The sequence below is a fragment of the Schistocerca gregaria genome, chromosome 1 (genome assembly GCF_023897955.1).
Source record: "Schistocerca gregaria isolate iqSchGreg1 chromosome 1, iqSchGreg1.2, whole genome shotgun sequence".
NCBI classification, from domain to species: Eukaryota; Metazoa; Arthropoda; class Insecta; order Orthoptera; family Acrididae; genus Schistocerca; species Schistocerca gregaria.
Genome location: NC_064920.1, coordinates 432,063,502 through 432,082,362, shown reverse-complemented (window position 1 = coordinate 432,082,362; position 18,861 = coordinate 432,063,502). Strand labels below are relative to the sequence as shown.

At 45.5% G+C, this 18,861-nt stretch overlaps 1 protein-coding gene across 1 annotated transcript in view; it reads right to left on the bottom strand.

The window, feature by feature from the left end:
* The window catches only part of LOC126351101 (vasorin-like), a 75,394-nt gene that overhangs the window by 22,042 nt on the left and 34,491 nt on the right, over positions 1–18,861 (bottom strand). The window contains exon 3 of the mRNA XM_050002574.1: positions 743–1,167. Coding sequence (XP_049858531.1) covers positions 743–1,167 — 425 coding nt within the window. The remainder of the gene's footprint in view (positions 1–742; positions 1,168–18,861) is intronic.

Genomic DNA, 18,861 nt, shown 5'->3' with positions numbered 1-18,861 from the left:
CTCTAACCGAACGAAACGAAGAACGTATTTTGAACATGTCATGTCAGAAGACGATTCATGTAATGCTGGTAGATTCTATACCTGTGTTTCTCATGATTAACGCGAATTTGAAGTAGAAAACGATATCTAACACTGAAATAAATCGTTTCCGGGACACGTAAGCGTAACACATTGTATTCCTAGATGTTTGTGGAATGTTTCTTGAAACTTTGGCTATAATTTCTTTTTTACATCCCATAGATGTTGTATTGTATGTTAACCGGGGAGTTAGAAACGGCGGAGAGGTTCCGTCCCCGCCACAGCCGCAGTGGTCCACAACCCCACGACTACTACCGGAGTCGACTTTACCCCTCCGCCACCCCACATCGAACCCAGTGTTACTGTGCAGTTCGGCCCCCGGCGGATCCCCCAGGGAACGTCTCACACCGGACGAGTGTAACCCCTATGTTTGCGTGGTGTACGCGTACGTGGAGAACTTGTTTGCTCAGCAATCGCCGATATAGTGTAACAGACGGAATAAGGGGAACCAGCCCGCATTCGCCGAGGCAGATGGAAAACCGCCTAAAAACCATCCACAGACTGGCCGGTTCACCGGACCTCAACACATATCCGCCAGGCGGATTCGTGCCGGGGACCAGGCGCTCCTTCCCGCCCGGAAAGCTGTGCGTTAGACCTCACGGCCAACCGGGCGGGCCCCGTAGATGTTACTACAAAAGTGTCTCTGGCAATCTTTTATTTTTACCTGAATGTTTCCGGTGGTAGAGACGACAGATGGTTTTCGCTGAGAACAAGTTTCTGCAGATTTGCCACGGGAAGGAACGTCGTCGGAGAGATGCTTTTTATCCTGTTGTCGGACAGGTAAATCTCCCGCAGCCGCGGCGTGTAGCGGAACAGGTCCTGCGGCAGGTCGGTGATTAGGTTGCCCTCTGCAGAGAGGAACCTCAGGAGCGAGAAGGGCCGCAGCTGGTCGGCGGTGAGCTCCTCAATGCTGTTGTGGTCCAGGTAGAGCTGGGTGACCGCCTCGCCCGGCAAGCAGGCCGGCACCCTCGTCAGGTCCATGAAGCTGCAGGTGGCCAGGTGTCCCTGCGGCTCGCAGGCGCACGCCGGGCCCACGCCGCCCTCACCGGAGGCCAGCTCCCTCATCGTTGCCAGAGCCACCAGCAGCAACTGCAACAAGCGCACACATCATACTACACACATGTCATCTACACTACTGGCCATTAAAATAGCTACACTACGGAGATGTGCTACAGGCGCGAAATTTAACCGACAGGAAGACAATGCTGTGAAATGGTTCAAATGGCTCTGAGCACTATGGGACTTAACATCTTTGGTCATCAGTCCCCTAGAACTTAGAACTACTTAAACCTTACTAACTTAAGGACAGCACACAACACCCAGCCATCACGAGGCAGAGAAAATCCCTGACCCCGCCGGGAATCGAACCCGGGAACCCGGGCGTGGGAAGCGAGAACGCTACCGCACGACCACGAGATGCGGAGATGCTGTGATACGCAAATTATTAGCTTTTCAGAGCATTCACACAAGATTGGCGCTGGTGCCGACACCTACAACATGTTGACATGAGAAAGTTTCCAACCGATTTCTCATACACAAACAGCAGTTGACCGGCCTAGACTGGTGAAACGTCGTTGTCATGCCCCGTGTGAGGAGAAGAAATGCATACCATCACGTTTCCGATTTTGATAGAGGTCGGATTGTAGCCTATTGCGATAGCGGTGTGTCGTATCGCGACACTGCTGCTCGCGTTCGTCGAGATCCAATGACTGTTAGCAGAATATGGAATCGGTGGGTTCAGGAGGGTAATACGGAACGCTGTGCTGGATCCCAACGGCCTCGTATCACTAGCAGTCGAGATGACAGGTATCTTATCCGCATGCTGTAACGTGCAGCCACGTCTCGATCTCTGAGTCAACAGATGGGGACGTTTGCAAGACAACAACCATCTGCACGATCAGTTTGACGACGTTTGCAGCAGCATGGACTATCAGCTCGGAGACCATGGCTGCGGATACCCTTGACGCTGCATCACAGACAGGAGCACCTGCGGTGGTGTACTCAACGACGAACCTGGGTGCATGATTGGCAAAGCATAATTGTTTCGGATGAATCCAGGTTTTGTTTATAACATCATGATCGTCGAATACGTGTTTGGCGACATAGCGGTCAACGTACATTGGAAGCGTGTATTCGTCATCGCCATACAGGCGTATCACCCGGCGTGATGGTATGAGGTGCCATTGGTTACACGTCTCGGTCACCTCTTGTTCGCATTGAAGCTACTGTGAACAGTGGACGTTACATTTCAAATGGGTTACGACCCGTGGCTCTATCCTTCATTCGATCCTTGCAAAACCCTACATTTCTGCAGGATAATGCACGACCGCATCTTGCAGGTCCTGTACGGACCTTCCTGGATACAAAAATTGTTCGACTGCTGCCCTGGCCAGCACATTCTCCAGATCTCTCACCAATTCAAAACGTGTGGTCAATGGTGGCCGAGCAACTGGCTCGTCACAGTGTGCCAGTCACTACTCTTGATGGCATCCTGTTGAAGCAGCATGGGCATCTGTACCTGTACACGCCGTCCAAGCTCTGTTTGTCTCAATGCACAGGCGAGTGAATGAGGATGGAATGATGATGAAAGACACACAACACCCAGTCTTCTCAAAGCAGAGAAATTCCCGCCCGAAGTCGAACCCGGGACCCAGTGCGTGGGAAGCGGGAACGCTACCGCAAGACCATGTGGAAGATGACAAACAGTAAATGGGACAAATGTGAGCCATTCACTGCTCAGTTTTCGCAAGCGTTTCTGTTTCTGTGGGATCTGAGCGCGATGTTGGTGTCTCTGTCTCTGCGAATGAGCACTAGACTTTCTTTTTTCCCATTTCACTTTCTAATATGTTATCCTTAACAGCCTCTGTTGTTCAGCGAGTCATGCATGCCTTCATTTCATTCCACGATTGCTGTCCTTTCAGGGCTCTGCCAAATACTGCATGTATGCAACGACCACACACAGCACTCTAAGATGGCCTCCGGCCTCTGATGTCCCTGCACGTTCTGGAGATATAACAGCATTGTGCCAAGGCGGCTTTGCTTCAAAGCACTGCCCGCCTGACGGCTGGACTGACCGTTCATCCCAGCACACCTCCCTCCTCAATCTAAAATTCAGTCACGCCTCAGCCCACAAAGTATTCCTCCCCAACTCGAACAGCATTTCAGAGGCTCTCCAGCTGCATTGGAATAGTACCTCAGCATCGAACGAAACCGGGGATCCTGCTTGAAATCCGGGCATACGTTCTTTAATCAAATGAAGCTATATGATAGAGATCTTTCCAAGTCTCAAACATCTATGATGTGTATGTGCAGACTAAAACGCCGAAAGAAAATTTGTACCGAGGCAGGAATTCGAACCCGTGTATCCTGTTCACTATGCATGTGCGCTAACCACTATTCTAGACTGGTATAACGGATTTTCCCAGATGCACGGCCTACCCCAACATGTTATTTACACCTCAGCCGACTTGGTATTTCTGTCTTTGGTAAAAATTTTCATTTGTCGCTTCAGTCTGCGTATATATGTCGTAGATGTTTGAGTAACTCTACTTATGATCTAGGGGCCGACGGTATTCTTAAGGAATTTTATGTACATTTTTGGCCTCTTACAGGCGATACCCTTGCGTCACTGGTAAATCAGATAATCCGGGGGGATTTGATTCCCAACCTCTTTAAGGTAGATAAAATAGTTCTAATTCTGAAGACAATCGGACGTCTTGACATGGATAAATTCCGCACAGATCACACTACTTGCTTTCGATTAAAAACTGTCGCCCGGGCGGTTAATAGTTGTTTCTCGATACTGCCAGAAAAATGTTCACATGTGTTTGAATTCCTAAGGGACCAAATCGCTAAGGTCATCGGTCCCTAGACTTAAATACTACTTAAGATAGCGTAAACTAACTTATGCTAAGAATAACACACACACACATGCCATAGGGAGTACTCAAACCTCCGGCGCGAGAGGAAAAACGTTTTGAAGATCAGATGATGACAGTTTCAACTGTCGAAACCAGTTGTAGGTAATGAATATTAATTAACGCGGTCTTCGTTATACAAAGTTTTTCCTTGAGACTAACTGACTTCTCTTGACAAGAAATCCCGTCTGTGCCTTTGCTAAACTACTTTTTATGTCCTACTTTCCTCGCTCGTCGTGTGTCTTTTCCCCCTGAGTGTAGCACAGATCCTTCACTTCATCTACATGGTGGTTCCCAAGTTTGATGATAAGTGTCTTACTAATCACATATCTGCTGCTCCTGACTTCGGTCTTTCTTCGGTTTACTCTGTGCTCTTTATCTTTTCATTGAATTCAATTTTCCTGTAATTCTTTCTGGCTGTCACTGAACCTTACACACGTACATACACTACTGGCCATTAAATTTGCTACATGAAGAAGAAATGCAGATGATTAACGGGTATTCATTGGACAAAGAAATTATACTAGGACTGAAAAGTGATTACATTTTCACGCAATTTGAGCGTATCAAGGCCGTGCTCAGTCCAGCACTCCGTGAAGAAGGGGTGTCATTCCCCAAGAAACCTTCCAGCACCTGATTGAACATATGCTTGCGAGAGTGGAAGCTGTCATCAAGGCTAAGGGTGGGCCAACACCATAATGAATACCAGCATTAGCGATGGAGGGCGCCACGAACTTGTAAATTACTTTCAGCCAGATGTCCGGATATTTTTGATCACATTGTGTATGTCTCCACTGTTTGGTAATATGTGTGATGAGTTATTTCTTTGACACCACGGTGCATTCCTTAAACTTAATACAGTCGTATTGCACGAGTAGAACGTAGTTACTGAACCGAAACTACACCACTCCTGGATTAAGCTTTAGCCCTGTTCCGGCTGAACGACTGCCGCCTACAAAGCAGCACGAGGAGCGATCTATGACAGTGGGACATGTGGTCAGATTGCGCCAACCCATCCAGCTGTTATTTCCTGTAGATGAGTCCTGGTGATGCTGCTGCTTCTTTAATCAAGCAGCTCCTCATCTGGCTTTTCGAGAGCGAGGGGAAGCCGTGTTACAGCCCCCTACCTTATCAAAATCTGGACGAGTTACCTGGAATCGAACCTAGATTCTTACGCACCGAAGGCAACGAAGCTAACCACTGAGCTACTGAGGCTGTAAAACCGATTTTTTGCGACTAAATACTTCATTACAACAGTCTCTGGTGGGGTCCACGTTGCCGCAGTAGTTCAGTTTCTTCACAGGAGTTCAGACGCCATCGGTAATGTCGACTTGAACACGAGCTCTGAGGCTGTTTAATCAGTTCACACGTACTGTTATGCAGCGCACATTGACCGAGCAGCGGCACTTGCTTTTAACAACGTTGACCGCGAGCAGAGGCTGTGTGAGAGCCACGCCACCTCGCTCTGGCGGAGCGACGAATTAGAGTGCCGGCGGGCGGCAGGAAGGAGTGTGAGCGTGATGAAGCGGCCGGAAGCTGCCGGAGCGGCTGAGCGTGCCGCTGTCGGCGCGCCCACGCACTGGGCGGTGACGTCACGCCGGAAATTGTTCCGCCGCGTACGTACGCACTGTGCGGCGAGGAGGACGCCGCCGTGGCGACCCCGAGGGACCGCGGTGCCCCAGCCGGCGACAGCACCGGCCTAGCGGCTTCACTGTCTCAGGGAGAGAACCACCTGCTGCGTGCCTTCAACATTCCAAGTAATGTGTGTCTGTACAGTGTTCGCTCTCTTAAATGTGCATTTAAAAATTGTAATAACATAAGTCAGTCACATTTTCAAATTCTCCTTCTGCCAAGTATCGCTGCCGTATAAAATTTCTGAAACGACAACATTTCCCCATCGACTGTAATTATCCTTTTATGTCCACCATCGGAGAATTATGATTGTTTTTGTATGTCCATCCTTCTGCTTGTATGTTTGAGGGACTTCGGCCGTTTATTAATGTATCAGGAGCGTTCAAAAAGAAACGAGCCAGAGGCATAATTACAGAAACCGATACCTTTATACTTGCTATTAAAAACAGTCTTGGTCACGATATTTATCAAGGTGACCGGTTTCCACTACTACTGTGGTCATCTTCAGACCATTGAGTAGGAACCTCTTTCTGTTGGAGTGATTCTCCAACAGAAAGAGGTTCCTAGTCAACGGTCTGAAGTCCGCAGCTCGTGGTCGTGCGGTAGCGTTCTCGCACCCCTGCGCCCGGATTCCCGGGTTCGATTCCCGGCGGGGTCAGAGATTTTCTCTGCCTCGTGATGACTGGGTGTTGTGTGATGTCCTTAGGTTAGTTAGGTTTAAGTAGTTCTAAGTTCTGGGGGACTGATGACCATAGATGTTATGTCCCATAGTGCTCAGAGCCATTTGAACCAACGATCTGAAGATGACCACAGTAGTGGTCGAAACCGGTCACCTTGATAAATAAATCGTGATCAAGACTGTTTTTAATAGTAAATATTTGTAAGACATTGATCACTGCCGCTCCCATAATGTATTCAATACCTTTATAATAGGAGTACTGACCTTGACTATTGAGACACTTGTCGCATTGTGACACAAGGCGGTGAATTGCTGTCTCGTAAAATTCCCGGGACTGCGATGTTAACCAGTTCCGCACGTACAGCTGGACATCGTCGTCCGAGGTGAGTAGTTTGCACCTCAGAGCCTTTTAAAGGGGTCCAAAAATAGCGTAACCACAGGGAAACAGGTCCAGAATGTATGGAGAGTGGCCGGGTATTTCACATTTGAATTTCTGCAGGAGTGCTGCGGCTTTCTTGGTCGTATGAGGCTTTGCATTGTTGTGGAGCAGAATGACCCTACGGGTGTGATTGCCTGGTCGTTTTGATTTGATCGCTTGGCGAAGGGTGGTCAAGGTTTGTGAGTAACGCTGGGCGTTCACTGTTGTCGCGTGCTGCAGGAAGTGAATCAGAAGGGGGCCATTCATGGTCCCCTTAAAAAGGATCTGAGACATAAACGATTCACCTCGGACGACGACGTCCAGCTGTACGTGCGCAACTGGTTAACATCGCAGCCACGGGAGTTTTATGAGTCAGCCATTCACCACCTCTGTCACAGTGGGACAAGTGTCTCAACAGCCAGGGTCAATAATTCTAACCTACAGGTCCTGGTTTCTGTAATTATGCCTCCGGCTCGTTTGTTTTTGAACGGCCCCATAAAATGGAACACTGCAGCCGTCCTTACTATGTATATTTTGTCCATACTTCTGCTTGGAGCTTTGAGTGACTTCGGCCGTCCCCTAATGTAATAAAATGGAACACTACAACTGTCCTTAAGATGTTATTTATTATGTGGCGCTTCAGTACACCATCTTCAGGCCTTAACTGACGCTGAGGTGCTAACTCCAATTGGCAATCATTTATGAACTGGTTTCAGCAGACTACCTGTAACAAACACGTATGACGTCAGTTTCATGGTAACTCCATTAATATGACTGTCTCTTACCGTAGACGTCGGCTGCTCGTAAGTTTGGCAGTGTGTCACATATAAAAGTGAAATGTATAACGTGTGATGGGGCGATGAATCACATATATTTCGATGCAGTTTTCGGTTTCATTGTTTTTACGTCATCTTACAACTATTTCCATGAGGAATAAATTCTGTCAGAACAGTTTCTGTCCGCTTTGCACTCCAGACTTGATTTATAAGTAACGAAAATTATTCCTGCCTCTACAATTAATTGTTGTCGTATCAATTAAAAAAATGGTTCAAATGGTCTGAGCACTATGGGACTTAATATCTCAGGTCATCAGTCCCCTAGAACCTAAAACTACTTAAACCTAACCTAAGGACATCACACACATCCATGGCCGAGGCAGGCTTCGAACCCTCGACCGTAGCGCTGGGCCGGTTCCAGACTGAAGCGCCTAGAACCGCTCGGCCACCAACAGCCGGCGTCGTATCAACCACAAATTAACTACGCTGTAATCCTATCCCACCAATCCGTCGCTTCTTCTGGTAAATGTCTTCCTTTTCACTTTACATCCCAACGTAACTTGAATGCATTTCCAATAAGCTTTACCCGAAATTATTCCAGTTAATTTTTCTGTGAATTTTCCACGGTCCACATTCGTTTGCCACATAGTTCTGTGCATCATATACATACATTCAAGGTTTTGTTCCTCTGTAACTCGTCGTATTATTGGTAGTGATTTTCAAAGTAGGTATTTTGCTTGTGGAAATCTATTTTTAAAATCTTCCTTATACCTATCACACAGTGTAAAATCGCTTTCAGTAAAGCACTATTTGCCCACTACTATTATGTTTTTCTCAATATTGATGTTAAATCAGTTTTCATATTTATGATGTCCACCAAACTCAGCAGTTGTTCTATATTCCGCACGCTTTTTGCCAGAACCAAATTGCAAATTACCACCGCACTTTTATGGCTCTTCTTTAATTTTTCTTCCCTTCCTTCGTGACACTTTTGACATACAAGCGATACAGTTTTGACGATAAACAACTGCCGTACCTTAAATGTTTGTTAACAGAAAACTTTCATAAACTTCCAAGTTTATTATTTGGAGTTGTTTTATATAGTTGCTGTGGATGACCTTCTCTGAACTACACGATTAAGATAGGCGATGTATTCACAGTGATAGCTAGGAGCTTTGTTCAGTCCGATAAAAACATTCTGCTCAGTTACTTACCGGGTGATTTAATACGAGGCTGAGATTCGGTTAAACTCTCTGAACATATTTGATATGGTAAACAATGTGGACAGATTTCGACAGATATTGGATCCACTTCATTATAGCAGGCATTCCTATAGTAACTTTTACGTAATATCGCTTACTATAAATTTTTTCCAGAGGGGGACCTCTTATTATTGTATCTAAAGCTGCGAAGAAATCTGTAGCAGAAACAAAGTCGTTCGCGGATGGCAAAGGCCAGAGTTCGAGTGTCTACATGGCCTATCTTATGCATCTGTTAGATGGGGGAAATAATAGAGAACACAACACAAAAACCGTTTTCCACTCAACAGTTAAAGTCAATAACATGCTTTTGACAGTCAAGGACCAATTGGAGCTAGATCTTCCTGGCGTCTACAACATCAGTTATGAGAGTGGTATGCAAGACATTGGCCATACGCAGAGATCCATATCGCGACACTGTTCACAACATGTGAGAAGTATTCGCCTTGGTCAAATTGAGGTGCCTGCATTGGCAGAGCACAACATCAACGAAAGAGATAGAGTGTCTGGACAAAAGTCTGGAAACACTGCAAAAATGCATGCTTGAACATAAATACAGACGACAGGCAACCCTGCAGGTTGCACTATTGTATTTGACCACCAATGTCCTCAATACGTTGCAAGTGTCAGTCGCGGACAGAACAGTGTTCTGTTGTGAGTGGATTACGTAGAAGGTAAGTAAATTCTAACTTAGACAAGTACGGTGGGAGCTTCCGCAACCGAGAAAGCTGAGGTGTTTGACGTTGAAACTGGCACCTTATTGGAGATTTAAAACGACATCCAGCAACAGTGGAGAAACATCTACTGCTAAGTCACAACGCGGACGGAAGTGTATGTTCAGCGGTCGTGAGGGACAGTCACTAAAGAGGACCTGCCAAGGTGTCTGCAGGACTGAATGTCGCACTCGCAAACCTTGTCAGCACCAAAACAACAGGAAGTGAACTCCGTAAGCAGGGAACTGCAAAGTGAGCTGGAAATCCAAAACCACTGATCAGTGATGCAACGGCTCGTTACAGGAAAACGTGGTGCCGAAGCCATAATACCTGGATTCTGCAGCAAAGGAAGGAAGTAATTTGATCGGGTTAGTCTTGTTTCACATTGTTTCCTACTTGTAGTCGAGTTTACGTCCCACGAGTGAAACATGGCGGCGATTAGGTGATGATCTTGACAGCTATATCGTAGTATTAAGAGCGCCATGGTGTCTACGAGGACAGTTCGACGCCATTTGCTACGTGGCGCACACGGCTTTGTATCTACTCTCCATAAAACATAATCATCTAAAAGTGCAAAGGTCAGATTCATGCCATCACTGGTAGGTTAAGCGTAAAAATGTAGTGTTACTCTTATTTTGTCCGTGTTAGACTACGCTATCGAAATCTTTTCGTCCGAGTGATAAATTGAAATACTTATCGGCGTCAATCACCTACATTCTTCCACGACGCGTTTACACCGTCATGTTGTGCTACATCTGTGGACTGCATGAGAATTTCTTGCGTGCCTTACATTTCAGTTCGCTACAGATTAGTTGTTACCTCTCACATTCTATCATTGCCTCTCACTTTTTGTCATGAGTTACTACCTCTCACTTTTTATCATGAGTTATTACCTCTCACTTTTTATACACTCCTGGAAATGGAAAAAAGAACACATTGACACCGGTGTGTCAGACCCACCATACTTGCTCCGGACACTGCGAGAGGGCTGTACAAGCAATGATCACACGCACGGCACAGCGGACACACCAGGAACCGCGGTGTTGGCCGTCGAATGGCGCTAGCTGCGCAGCATTTGTGCACCGCCGCCGTCAGTGTCAGCCAGTTTGCCGTGGCATACGGAGCTCCATCGCAGTCTTTAACACTGGTAGCATGCCGCGACAGCGCGGACGTGAACCGTATGTGCAGTTGACGGACTTTGAGCGAGGGCGTATAGTGGGCATGCGGGAGGCCGGGTGGACGTACCGCCGAATTGCTCAACACGTGGGGCGTGAGGTCTCCACAGTACATCGATGTTGTCGCCAGTGGTCGGCGGAAGGTGCACGTGCCCGTCGACCTGGGACCGGACCGCAGCGACGCACGGATGCACGCCAAGACCGTAGGGGACCGCACCGCCACTTCCCAGCTAATTAGGGACACTGTTGCTCCTGGGGTATTGGCGAGGACCATTCGCAACCGTCTCCATGAAGCTGGGCTACGGTCCCGCACACCGTTAGGCCGTCTTCCGCTCACGCCCCAACATCGTGCAGCTCGCATCCAGTGGTGTCGCGACAGGCGTGAATGGAGGGACGAATGGAGACGTGTCGTCTTCAGTGATGAGAGTCGCTTCTGCCTTGGTGCCAGTGATGGTCGTATGCGTGTTTGGCGCCGTGCAGGTGAGCGCCACAATCAGGACTGCATACGACCGAGGCACACAGGGCCAACACCCGGCATAATGGTGTGGGGAGCGATCTCCTACACTGGCCGTACACCTCTGGTAATCGTCGAGGGGACACTGAATAGTGCACGGTACATCCAAACCGTCATCGAACCCATCGTTCTATCATTCCTAGGCCGGCAAGGGAACTTACTGTTCCAACAGGACAATGCACGTCCGCATGTATCCCGTGCCACCCAACGTGCTCTAGAAGGTGTAAGTCAACTACCCTGGCCAGCAAGATCTCCGGATCTGTCCCCCATTGAGCATGTTTGGGACTGGATGAAGCGTCGTCTCACGCGGTCTGCACGTCAAGCACGAACGCTGGTCCAACTGAGGCGCCAGGTGGAAAAGGGAAGGCCAGCCGTTCCACAGGACTACATCCAGCATCTCTACGATCGTCTCCATGGGAGAATAGCAGCCTGCATTGCTGCGAAAGGTGGATATACACTGTACTAGTGCCGCCATTGTGCATGCTCTGTTGCCTGTGTCTATGTGCCTGTGGTTCTGTCAGTGTGATCATGTGATGTATCTGACCCAAGGAATGTGTCAATAAAGTTTCCCCTTCCTGGGACAATGAATTCACGGTGTTCTTATTTCAATTTCCAGGAGCGTAATTGCCTCTCAGTTTCTGTCATGAGTAATTACCACCCACTTTCTATCATTAGTTATTAGCTCTCACTTTATATTGTAAGTTATTACCTCTTACTTTCTATCATAATGCAGCATTTCCGTGATAGCAGAACTACTGACAGGATGATCCAGCAAATGGTCCCTGTAGGTCATTATTAACACGCCCCTGTGCCACTGAATAAAAAAATTAAATTAATAGTTAAAAAGTGTTCAGAGATCGTTCATGTATGGAAACACAATGAGTTAAAGAGTATTACTAATTTACATTGCAAATAAAAATCAAATTAGCAATGTCAGCTAGTAATGCGCTCTGACAGGTTTTTAATTTCTTTTTATTTTTGTGAGATTTATTTACGGAAATGTGCGAAAGTACAGCTGCAGTAAACATCTACATATATGTTCTACAAGCCTATTTAGGTTTCTTTTTGCTGCAAGATATTATTACTAGCGTTGTGATAGTCTTTAATGTTTGTCTTAATGGCAATATCGTTATGTCAGATATCTGGCTACATCCAAGGAAAGAAATATTTATATAGTACATTGATGCTGAAGACGAGGGTGTATGCTATCGAAATACGTGATAGAAGATAATAAAAGTGATTTATACCGACCGTTGTCGTAACTTTCGTTTTTTGTTTTTTAAGTCTGATACTTTCTGAAGAGCAATCGGTCTTAGCCATGGTGGCATACGTATTATATGCATCCGCGATGGCCGTTATCCGGCAATGTGGATTAAAGTCACTTCGTACAACATGTGAAATAGACTTGAAATCAAGGGCTGTCTGAACAGTTACCGCCATGCTACAGAAGCTTTAAAGGCTCAGATACTGTCGTTCCTTCAGTTAACTACATATATATCATATCTTAGAAAAACAATGTAGGCAAACTTTCCGCGAAGGAAGAGTACGTAATGCTTCTTTGGTCAACTCGTTGACAAGCTGATAGCCAGCCACATCAGAGACATTGTCAATGGTTGACATGTTCGTCAAGGTCCACCAGATACCACCGTTTATGTCTTATGGACTCTCATACAAACAGCGTGGAGGCAGGTTCTCCAGTTACACATCTGATTCTCATCATGTTTCCGTGTCCTTATTGGTTCGCGTGGGGGCTTCGTACCACATGGAATCCTAATAGTCACATTTAATGTAGACGTAATTTATTCTGTCATGGCTTTAACTTGTAATATATACTTAATTTCAGTTACCTTCCTTTTGCTCTCGACGGTATAGTGTGATTCATTAAAATTACACCGAAAAATGTTACGTTTAGTTAGTTAGCTTCATGTTTAATGTCCCCCCCCCCCCCCATGAACCATGGACCTTGCCGTTGGTGGGGAGGCTTGCGTGCCTCAGCGATACAGATGGCCGTACCGTAGGTGCAACCACAACGGAGGAGTATCTGTTGAGAGGCCAGACAAACATGTGGTTCCTGAAGAGGGGCAGCAGCCTTTTCAGTAGTTGCAGGGGCAACAGTCTGGATGTTTGACTGATCTGGCCTTGCAACATTAACCAAAACGGCCTTGCTGGGCTGGTACTGCGAACGGCTGAAAGCAAGGGGAAACTACAGCCGTAATTTATCCCGAGGACATGCAGCTTTACTGTGTGATTAAATGATGATGACGTCCTCTTGGGTAAAATATTCCAGAGGTAAAATAGTCCCCCATTCGGATCTCCGGGCGGGGACTACTCAGGAGGACGTCGTTATCAGGAGAAAGAAAACTGGCATTCTACGGATCGGAGCGTGGAATGTTAGATCCCTTAATCGGGCAGGTAGGTTAGAAAATTTAAAAAGGGAAATGGATAGGTTAAAGTTAGATATAGTGGGAATTAGTGAAGTTCGGTGGCAGGAGGAACAAGACTTTTGGTCAAGTGACTACAGGGTTATAAACACAAAATCAAATAGGGATAATGGAGGAGTAGGTTTAATAATGAATAGGAAAATAGCAATGCGGGTAAGCTACTACAAACAGCATAGTGAACGCATTATTGTGGCCAAGATAGACACAAATCCCATGCCCACTACAGTAGTACAAGTTTATATGCCAACTAGCTCTGCAGATGATGAAGAAATTGTTGAAATGTATGATGAGATAAAAGAAATTATTCAGGTAGTGAAGGGAGACGAAAATTTAGTAGTCATGGGTGACTGGAATTCGTCAGTAGGACAAGGGAGAGAAGGAAACATAGTAGGTGATTATGGATTGGGGCTAAGAAATGAAAGAGGAAGCCGTCTGATAGAATTTTGCACAGAGCATAACTTAATCATAGCTAACACTTGGTTCAAGAATCATAAAAGAAGGTTGTATACATGGAAGAATCCTGGAGATACTAAAAGGTATCAGATTATATAATGGTAAGACAGAGATTTAGGAATCAGGTTTTAAATTGTAGGACATTTCCAGGGGCAGATGTGGACTCTGACCACAATCTATTGGTTATGACCTGTAGGTTAAAACTGAAGAAACTGCAAAAAGGTGGGAATTTAAGGACATGGGATCTGGATAAGCTGAAAGAACCAGAGGTTGTACAGAGTTTCAAGGAGAGCATAAGGGAACAATTGGCAGCAATGGGGGAAAGAAACACAATTGAAGAAGAATGGGTAGCTCTGAGGGATGAAGTAGTGAAGGCAGCAGAGGATAAAGTAGGTAAAAAGACGAGGGCTGCTAGAAATCTTTGGGTAACAGAAGAAATATTGAATTTAATTGATGAAAGGAGAAAATATAAAAATGCAGTAAATGAAGAAGCAAAAAGGAATACAAACGTCTCAAAAATGAGATCGACAGGAAGTGCAAAATGGCTAAGCAGGGATGGCTAGAGGACAAATGTAAGGATGTAGAAGATTATCTCTCTAGGGGTAAGATAGATACTGCCTACAGGAAAATTAGAGAGACCTTTGGAGAGAAGAGAACCACGTGTATGAATATCAAGAGCTCAGATGGCAACCCAGTTCTAAGCAAAGAAGGGAAGGCAGAAAGGTGGAAGGATTATATAGAAGGTTTATACAAGAGCGATGTATTTGAGGACAATATTATGGAAATGGAAGGGGATGTAGACGAAGACGAAATGGGAGGTAAGATACTGCGTGAAGAGTTTGACAGAGCACTGAAAGACCTGAGTCGAAACAAGGCCCCCGGAGTAGACAACATTCCATTAGAACTACTGACGGCCTTGGGAGAGCCAGTCATGACAAAACTCTACCAGCTGGTGAGCAAGATGTATGACACAGGTGAAATACCTTCAGACTTCAAGAAGAATATAATAATTACAATCCCAAAGAAAGCAGGTGCTGACAGATGTGAAAATTACCGAACTATCAGTTTAATAAGTCACAGCTGCAAAATACTAACGCGAATTCTTTACAGACGAATGGAAAAACTGGTAGATGTGGACTTCGGGGAGGATCGCTTTGGATTCCGTAGGAATGTTGGAACGCGTGAGGAAATACTGACCTTACGACTTATCTTAGAAGAAAGATTAAGAAAAGGCAAACCTACACTTCTATAATTTGTAGACTTAGAGAAAGCTTTTGACAATGTTGACTGGAATACTCTCTTTCAAATTCTGAAGGTGGCAGGGGTAAAATACAGGGAGCGAAAGGCTATTTACAATTTGTACAGAAACCAGATGGCAGTCATAAGAGTCGAGGGGCATGAAAGGGAAGCAGTGGTTGGGAAGGGAGTGAGACAGGGTTGTAGCCTCTCCCCGATGTTATTCAATCTGTATATTGAGCAAGCAGTAAAGGAAACAAAAGAAAAATTTGGAGTAGGTATTAAAATTCATGGAGAAGAAACAAAAACTTTGAGGTTCGCCGATGACATTGTAATTCTGTCAGAGACGGCAAAGGACTTGGAAGAGCAGTTGAACGGAATGGACAGTGTCTTGAAAAGAGGATATAAGATGAACATCAACAAAAGCAAAACGAGGATAATGGAATGTAGTCAAATTAAATCCGGTGATGCTGAGGGAATTAGATTAGGAAATGAGACACTTAAAGTAGTAAAGGAGTTTTGCTATTTGGGGAGCAAAATAACTGATGATGGTCGAAGTAGAGAGGATATAAAATGTTGACTGGCAATGGCAAGGAAAGCGTTTCTGAAGAAGAGAAATTTGTTAACATCGAGTATAGATTTAAGTGTCAGGAAGCCGTTTCTGAAAGTATTTGTATGGAGTGTAGCCATGTATGGAAGTGAAACATGGACAACAAATAGTTTGTACAAGAAGAGAATGGAAGCTTTCGAAATGTGGTGCTACAGAAGAATGTTGAAGATTAGGTGGGTAGATCACGTAACCAATGAGGAGCTACTGAACAGAACTGGGGAGGAGTTTGTGGCAGAACTTGACTAGAAGAAGGGATCGGTTGGTAGGACATGTTTTGAGGCATCAAGGGATCACAAATTTAGCATTGGAGGGCAGCGTGGAGGGTAAAAATCGTAGAGGGAGACCAAGAGATGAATACACTAAGCAGATTCAGAAGGATGTAGGTTGCAGTAGGTACTGGGAGATGAAGCAGCTTGCACAGGATAGAGTAGCATGGAGAGCTGCATCAAACCAGTCTCAGGACTGAAGACAACAACAACATGTTTAATGTATCATTTTAAGAACCTTCAACATTGCAGCGCGTCAGCAATCGTTTGTTAATATATTAATGGACTGAGATCCGCCTCGATTGCGATTAAGTAACTTCCTATTTCTTGCGCATGTGCATAGATAGCGTGTCTAGCTGGTAAGCGAGCTACCGTTTGGTTGCCGCAGTTTGCGACGGGACACGGCCCATCGAACACATGCTGATGTGAGGTGGAGTGTACACCATTAAGTTAAGTTATTCTTTTGACTTTGTTCACATGTACTTTTATGTGTCATCTTTTTCTTTTATAAATATATAGCTATGCTGAGCTTTTAATTATTGACAAAGGTCTTTATAGACACTTTTGAGTTTATTGTTCTGAAGAAGGTGTAGTTATCTACACCGAAACCTAGGTAAACACTAGGTGTTTTTTCGCAATCGAGGCGGATCTCAGTCCATTAATAATGTATCATTGTCACGATTAATGGTAACTATGTGGAACGTGTCATATAACATTGCAGCAACAAAGAAACTGATATAGGCATGCATATTCAAATATGGAGATATATAACCAGGCAGAATATGGCGCTGCGGCCATCAACGCCTATATAAGACAACAAGTGTCTGGGGCATTTGTTAGATCGGTTGCTACTGCTACAATGGCAGGTTATCGAGAATTAAGTGACTTTGAAAGTGGTGTTATAGTCGGCGCACGAGCTGTGGGACACAGCATCTCCGCACGGCCATTTCACGAGAGTACGTGAATATCAGGAGTGGGGTACAACGTCAAATCTCCGAAATCGCTGCGGCCAGAAAAAAACATCCTACAAGAAAGCGGCTAAAGGGAGTTGCTGCAGATTTCAGAGCTGAGCCATTAACAAGTGCCAGCGTGCGAACTATTCAACGATACATAATCGATATTGGTTTTCGGAGCAGAAGGCCCACTCATGTACCCTTCATGACCGCACGACACAAAGCCTATGCCTGTCAACTCCGACATTTGACTGTTGATAATTGGAAACATGTTGCCTGCTCGGATCAGTCTCGTTTCAAATTGTATCGAGCGGATGGACGTGTATGAGAATGGAGACAACCTTATGAATCCATGGACCTCCATGCCAGCAGGGGACTGTTCAAGATGGTAGAAGCCCTGTAATAGTGTGTGGTGTGTGCAATTGGAGCGATATGGGCCCCCTGCGGTATGAGGGCGAGCGTTATCCTGTTGAGAAACATTTCCTCGAATGCTGTTCATGAATGGCAGCGCAATAAGTCTCCCACTTCTCTGACATTCAAATTTTCAATCAGTGAGCCTGGGATAACCATGAGAGTGCTCCTGCTGTCATACGAAATCACACCCTACACCTTAACTCCAGGCGTAGGCTCAGTGTGTCTACCACGCAACAATGTTGGTTGCAGGCCCTCAAGTAGGTCTCCTTCTAAAAATCACACGGCTATCACTGACACCGGAGCAGAACCAGCTTTCTTCAGAAAATACAACAAACCTCCACTCTGCCCTCCGATGAGCTCCCGCTTGACATTATTGAAGTAGCAACCAGCAGTGGCTTGGGGTCAGTATAATGTACACTACAGTTCGTCTGGCTCGGAGCTGTCCTTGAGCGGTTTATAACAGTTCTTTGTGTCTCGTTGGTGCCAGCTATTGCTCAAATTGTTGCTGCAGATGCAGTGCGATGCTCCAGAACCATGCGCAGAACACGGTGGTCTTCCCTCTCGGTAGTGTCACGTGGCCGTACGAATCCCTCTCTTCTTTCAACTTCTTGTGACCGTACATTCACGTCACCACCACTACCAGGAAGAACGTACAGTGGCTACATTCCCGCTAAGTAAGTTCTAGGAGCTGTTTTGACGACCTCGTTTAAGCTCAGTGAAATGTCGATAATGTCGTTTTTGTCGCCTTAAAGGAATTGTTGCCTAACAGCAACTCACCACGTCCGGTCTCAAAAGTAACTAATAGTCACAACCTTTACAACGTGTATTTAAAACAAAGCTGATTTGCTGCAACTAGCTTTCAAATGTTGTCAGACGACACTGCCATTTGGATGCTCTTTTACCAACCTTTCTTATCACTTCATCACACTTTTATTTTTCCAATTATCTTAGAACGCGTTTCAACTTTCCGTCATTTTCAAAGGCTACAAAATACAACACAAAACTGGTATCAGAAGGTATGAAAATACGATACATTTCACCACTGATAAGAGGAATATTATAACGACTAAAATGTGGATTTCTAGTTACTGGTGTTATGTCTGTCTTGGTATTTAGATATATTGCGTCACATCAGCATTTCCGATCACGAGACAAGTGCAATTTGCCACCAAGGGAAAATTTTGGAAGCCAGGTGTACTAAATCGCTTAGCGGCGCTGGGTACTTGGTACACACTGCAATTTGTTTCTCTTTACAACCACAATTTTCATTGCGTAAACCAATTTCATCAGTAAACATGGAAATCACTTTACAGTGTTTTGTAAAAGA